This window comes from Poromitra crassiceps (assembly GCF_964638095.1).
Source record: "Poromitra crassiceps genome assembly, chromosome: 30".
Lineage (NCBI taxonomy): Eukaryota > Metazoa > Chordata > Actinopteri > Beryciformes > Melamphaidae > Poromitra > Poromitra crassiceps.
Genome location: NC_139652.1, coordinates 1,788,011 through 1,794,010, shown reverse-complemented (window position 1 = coordinate 1,794,010; position 6,000 = coordinate 1,788,011). Strand labels below are relative to the sequence as shown.

The window sequence follows — 6,000 nt, the reverse complement described above, 5'->3', positions numbered from 1 at the left end:
CTCATTCGCCAGAATAAAACTGGCATTTTATGTTTCTGCAAACCACGGATATGTTGATATGTTGATATGTTGATATATTGATATGTTGATATATTGATATGTTGATATGTTGATATGTTGATATGTTGATATGTTGATATATTGATATGTTGATATATTGATATGTTGATATGTTGATATGTTGATATGTTGATATGTTGATATATTGATATGTTGATATGTTGATATGTTGATATGTTGATATGTTGATATATTGATATGTTGATATGTTGATATGTATATTGATATGTTGATATGTTGCGCGTCAACATTAAGTAAAAATATGTTGAATATTAACATTTCTAGACAAGTAGGCTATTGAACGACATTATAGAGTGCTATTGAAACTAATAGCACAGTGGAAAGTAGACTAGGTTGTGGTCAGGGTGGCGGAGGGCGTAACATTAGCCTCTGACACTGGAGACCGCGGGGTTCTCTGACACCGGACACCGCGGGGTTCTCTGACACCGGAGACCGAGGGGTTCTCTGACACCAGAGACCGCAGGGTTCTCTGACACCGGAGACCGAGGGGTTCTCTGACACCAGAGACCGCAGGGTTCTCTGACACCGGAGACCGCGGGGTTCTCTGACACCGGAGACCGCGGGGTTCTCTGACACCGGAGACCGCGGGGTTCTCTGACACCGGAGACCGCGGGGTTCTCTGACACCGGAGACCGCGGGGTTCTCTGACACCGGAGACCACAGGGTTCTCTGACACCGGAGACCGAGGGGTTCTCTGACACCGGAGACCGCGGGGTTCTCTGACACCGGAGACCACGGGGTTCTCTGACACCGGAGACCACGGGGTTCTCTGACACCGGAGACCGCGGGGTTCTCTGACACCGGAGACCGAGGGGTTCTCTGACACCGGAGACCGCGGGTTCACATCCCAGCTTGTTCCAAGTCTACATTTCAACCCCAGTCTCATTTAACGTTTTTGTTATTTAAGCATAACCTTAACCCTAACCTTCACTTGAACAAAGTTGTTTTAGTTGCCTATCCAGTGGTTCTCAAACTTTTTTTTTGCTTCAGTATCCACTTTCCCTGATTTCTGAATCCACCTTACCCAAATCCAACAGGGCTATATAGAGACAGTCGGCATGTGTGGGAACGCCCACAAAATGGTATACGGCTGGTGCTCGAGTGGGGTAAGGAAGGTGCTGCGGCTCTAACTACAGGATTGGGGATTCAAAAGCAGGTACATAGACATCTGTTCAGATGTGCGTTTACTGCGGTGGTTGAATCCCCGATCCTGTCTGCCTGGGCTGGCCTAGCAGCTAAATGCTACCTTTGCTGAATTGGGAGAACGGGAGATTTACCCCACCCTGACCACGCCCCCAGCCATCTAACGGAGCGTCTATGGCGAGACATCGACTCGACCTATAGAGAAATCATTCCAGGATGTTTTTTTGTCTCAGTCTGTAAAACCAACAGCACGTCTATGCAGCACTGCCTGGTGACGTCTATGCAGCACTGCCTGGTGACTCCTATGCAGCACTGCCTGGTGACTCCTATGCAGCACTGCCTGGTGACTCCTATGCAGCACTGCCTGGTGACGTCTATGCAGCACTGCCTGGTGACTCCTATGCAGCACTGCCTGGTGACTCCTATGCAGCACTGCCTGGTGACGTCTATGCAGCACTGCCTGGTGACTCCTATGCAGCACTGCCTGGTGACTCCTATGCAGCACTGCCTGGTGACTCCTATGCAGCACTGCCTGGTGACGTCTATGCAGCACTGCCTGGTGACTCCTATGCAGCACTGCCTGGTGACGTCTATGCAGCACTGCCTGGTGACGTCTATGCAGCATGGTGACGTCTATGCAGCACTGCCTGGTGACTCCTATGCAGCACTGCCTGGTGACTCCTATGCAGCACTGCCTGGTGACTCCTATGCAGCGCTGCCTGGTGACGTCTATGCAGCACTGCCTGGTGACGTCTATGCAGCATGGTGACGTCTATGCAGCACTGCCTGGTGACTCCTATGCAGCACTGCCTGGTGACTCCTATGCAGCACTGCCTGGTGACGTCTATGCAGCACTGCCTGGTGACTCTGAATCGGCAGCTACCAATCATATCGGCCATGGCCTCATTTGTTTACGGGAATTATGCCTGGTGACGAAGCTATACAGGACGATGCTGTACTGATAGCATCGTCCTGTATAGCATCGTTAAATGCTATACTATAAATGCTATAGGCCTACTGATGTTTATTTTATTTTTTATCTGTAGCATTTTTAGAAGTAGACCCAGTTTGTTCAGGGGTTTAGTGCCTCAGTAACGCTTAATAATAATAATAATTCATTTATTTTATATAGCGCTTTTCAAGACCCAAAGACGCTTAACAGAGAAACAAAAGACAAGCAACAGGGAACAGAAACAGGCAACAGTTACAGGGAACAGTTACAAATAACAGTGGCGGTTCAGGGCAAGGTTGTATGGAGAAGCAGAGGAGAGGGAGGGGCAGGGGGGGATGGGGGGGGCCGGAGGGTGATGGTTTGGAGGAGGTGGTCAGGGGTAGGGGAGGTTGTAAGCTTGGGAGAACAGATAGGTTTTAAGTGGGGTTTTGAAAGTGGGGAGTGAGGGAGAGTCTCGGACGGTCTGGGGGAGGGAGTTCCAAAGTCGGGGTGCGGCGCGGGAGAACGCACGGTCACCAAAGGTTTTGAGTCTGGATGGGGGGATGATGAGGGTGGCAGTAGAAGAGGATCGGAGTGTACGGGAGGGGCGATGGGGGATGAGGAGGTCAGTCAGGTAGGGGGGGGGGCTAGGCTGTGAAGGGCTTTGAAGGTGAGGAGGAGTCATTTGAAGTCGATGCGTTGCTTGACGGGGAGCCAGTGGAGAGAGTGGAGGACAGGGGTGATGTGATCGCGGGACCGGGTGTGAGTGAGCAGGCGGGCAGCTGAGTTTTGGACCATCTGGAGTCTATGGAGGGAACGGGAGGTGATGCCGGTGAGGAGGGAGTTGCAGTAGTCGAGGCGGGAGGAGATGAAGGCATGGATGAGGGATTGAGCAGCAGGGGGGGAGAGGCAGTGTCTGACTTTGGCGATGTTTGGGAGATGGAAATATGAAGTTTTGACAACGGAGCTGACGTGGGGATCGAAGGAGAGGGTGGGGTCCAGGATGAAACCAAGGTTGCGTGCCAGGGGGGAGGGGGTGATGGTGGAGTCGTCAATGGTGAGGGTGATGGGTCCGGTTTTATTGAGGGTGGATTTGGTGCCAATGAGGAGCTTGTAGTAGCCTAGAGTAGAAGCAAAGTTATTGAGAAGACTATTTGCTGGGATTGAACCCGTGACCTTTTGGTTATGTGATGGTCTGTCTACTGTAAGCACTGATTCACCTTGACTGGCCTCACATTTCCTATGTTTAGGATATGGTTGAGTTCATTAAAGTGTCTCTTTATATCACCTGTGCGTTACAGTATGGCACTACGCTGTTCTGCTATGCAATGTTAGTCTTCCCCACATAACCTAGTCCACTTAAGCTTGTAAATCACACTGGTGGTGGAACATGTGATTTAGCCTTTGGTTTTAATGGCTGGGCCATTCTGTGGGTGGTTGAAGTGGCTGCTTCTTGTTGTGAAGTTGCATTGAGTACATGAGTTACATCTCAAATTGCCGTGTAGATTGTCCAGGAAGGTGCAAGGTTTTTTAGGTGCTAAGTCTGAGTGGACTACTGTACCATATCGCCTGTTAGAGGCTTGTTTGTAGATATGAATGTGTTGTCCAAAGATGGGTCTGCATTCATATGCATATCCTTTTTTTTAGGATATTATGAAATTAATTTGCTTGCGAGGAGTAGCATAGGTTGCATTAAAAAAAATGTATTGCTCTTTTTGGGGGGGGAAATGGCACAGAATGACCGTTTTGTTTACAGTGATTGTCTCAAAATAAATGTGTTTGGTGTTTGATTGATGTTAAAAATTATGCCAGTTGAGCATAGCTACAGTAAATACCTGAAATGTAAATGCAGGAAAGGCTAAGGCTAAGGCTAAGGCTCTATAACAATAGCTATATTTGTATAGCACTTTTCACACTTACACATGCACGAAAGGACTGCATATGAAGGAGCACACACACACACACACACACACACACACACACACACACACACACACTGAATATGAAGGTGTACACGCGCGCGCACAGACAGACACACACACACACACACACACACACACACACACACACAGGTGGTAACAGGTCGTCGTAAAGCTCTTCCTCCTTGTCTTTCAGTCCAGGCAGGCAGGTTGGGTTTGCCCAGGAAGCCTCCTGTTCCTTTGCAATTAGACGCTTCCTCAGCCAATCAGTGAACGGCAATGACTTTGAATGCATGCCCAGACCCTGACCTTTGACCCCTTGGGGAGAGATGGATTGGCTGAACTGTCTGTCTGAGGAGGCACAGTGCCAACCTATCCTGCTAGCTCACTGCTGGACTAGAAGAAAACAGGCCTTCAGGGTATATACTGTTTTGTTTTCCACATTAGCCATGTGGATTTTTAAATGTTCACACAGAACATATATACCATGGCCTGGGTGAATACTCGTTTCTGATTGGCCGGCAGGTGTGCATTAAAACGGTGTAACGCACACTTAGTCCGGCTCAAGTCTAATCACATGTTGTAAATCCATCCACTCTCCAACCTGCACAGCTGTTTAATCAAACAGCACAGCTAACATTATTCAACTCGCTCTCAGCTACTCCAACTGAGCGGACTAGCTTCTCTGTGCCATACCGGCTCGTATCCAAGGTTCACGCTATTTACTGGAACAGCAAACAACGTTTCCATTGCATGAGAAGCTGACAGGATGGTAATGGTTGTTCCAGGTAATAGTCTGTTTCCCAAGTGTTGCTAGGTGAACAGAGTTATGGCTTGTGAAAAACTTCAGATTTTGATTGCTTAACTTGCACCAAAAATTTGCGATTTTATTTTATATTGTTGGCAAATGACCTGCATGGTATAATGAATGATAATCAACTCCTAGCTGTGCATTATATGATTTGAATGCAGTTTGCGGAAGCAACCAAGCAACAAGTTTCTTCGCCTCCATGTCGTGCATTGAAATCGTCTAATGCACACCTAGTCGTTGATTATCTCTTACATTATATATAATATATGGACGTAGCCTACCGTTGTTTATATATGGATATAGCCTACCGTTGTTTATATATGGATATAGCCTACCGTTGTTTATATATGGATATAGCCTACCGTTGTTTATATATGGATATAGCCTACCGTTGTTTATATATGGATATAGCCTACCGTTGTTTATATATGGATATAGCCTACCGTTGTTTATATATGGATATAGCCTACCGTTGTTTATATATGGATATAGTCTACCGTTGTTTATATATGGATATAGCCTACCGTTGTTTATATATGGATATAGCCTACCGTTATCATTAATTATGCGCAGCTCACAGAAGACGGCACAAGACGAGGGGTTTCCCAGAGCCGCAGCTCCGCCTGCTATTGGTCCGTGATCGGCAAGCTGTGCGATCACTGGACAGGCGACCTGTCAATCACCCCCAAAACATAGTCTTTTCTATTGTTCATTTGACTCTAAACGGACAAATTATATAAAAATTGGCCCCCGTACAGTTGTGTTATGAAAGGTGAAATGAGCTATATAGACCAAACCATGTTTCAGACCATTCTGTAAATATGCCTAATCACTGTTACAAAATGGGGCATCTTAGCATGGGGGTGAACGGGAATGACTCACCTTCTGGGTCCAGCCTCAAGTGGCCATTTGAGGAACTACAGGCTTCAGGATCACTTCCGCAGCTTCCTCTGTAAAACCCCGAGCTAGCCCACTGGTAATGCATCAGTCCAGCTTGACACGAGGAGGAGACAAAGGTCAGAGGTCAGCGAGGGGAGGAAGAGTCTTCTGGTGGTGAGGTTTGGTTCCTCTGCCAGCGTGCTGAGTGACAGAGAGCACCTAACATCCTGAAGAGG

The 6,000-nt window shown here is 47.6% G+C and overlaps 1 protein-coding gene across 1 annotated transcript in view; it reads left to right on the top strand.

Moving 5' to 3' along the window:
* Nucleotides 1–1,480: 1,480 nt before the first annotated feature.
* LOC310800648 (leucine-rich repeat-containing G-protein coupled receptor 5-like) overlaps nucleotides 1,481–6,000 on the top strand; it is a gene marked incomplete at both ends in the record, with an annotated part of 47,404 nt that continues 42,884 nt past the window's right edge. The window contains one exon of the mRNA XM_083663269.1: nucleotides 1,481–1,989. Coding sequence (XP_083519395.1) covers nucleotides 1,481–1,989 — 509 coding nt within the window. The remainder of the gene's footprint in view (nucleotides 1,990–6,000) is intronic.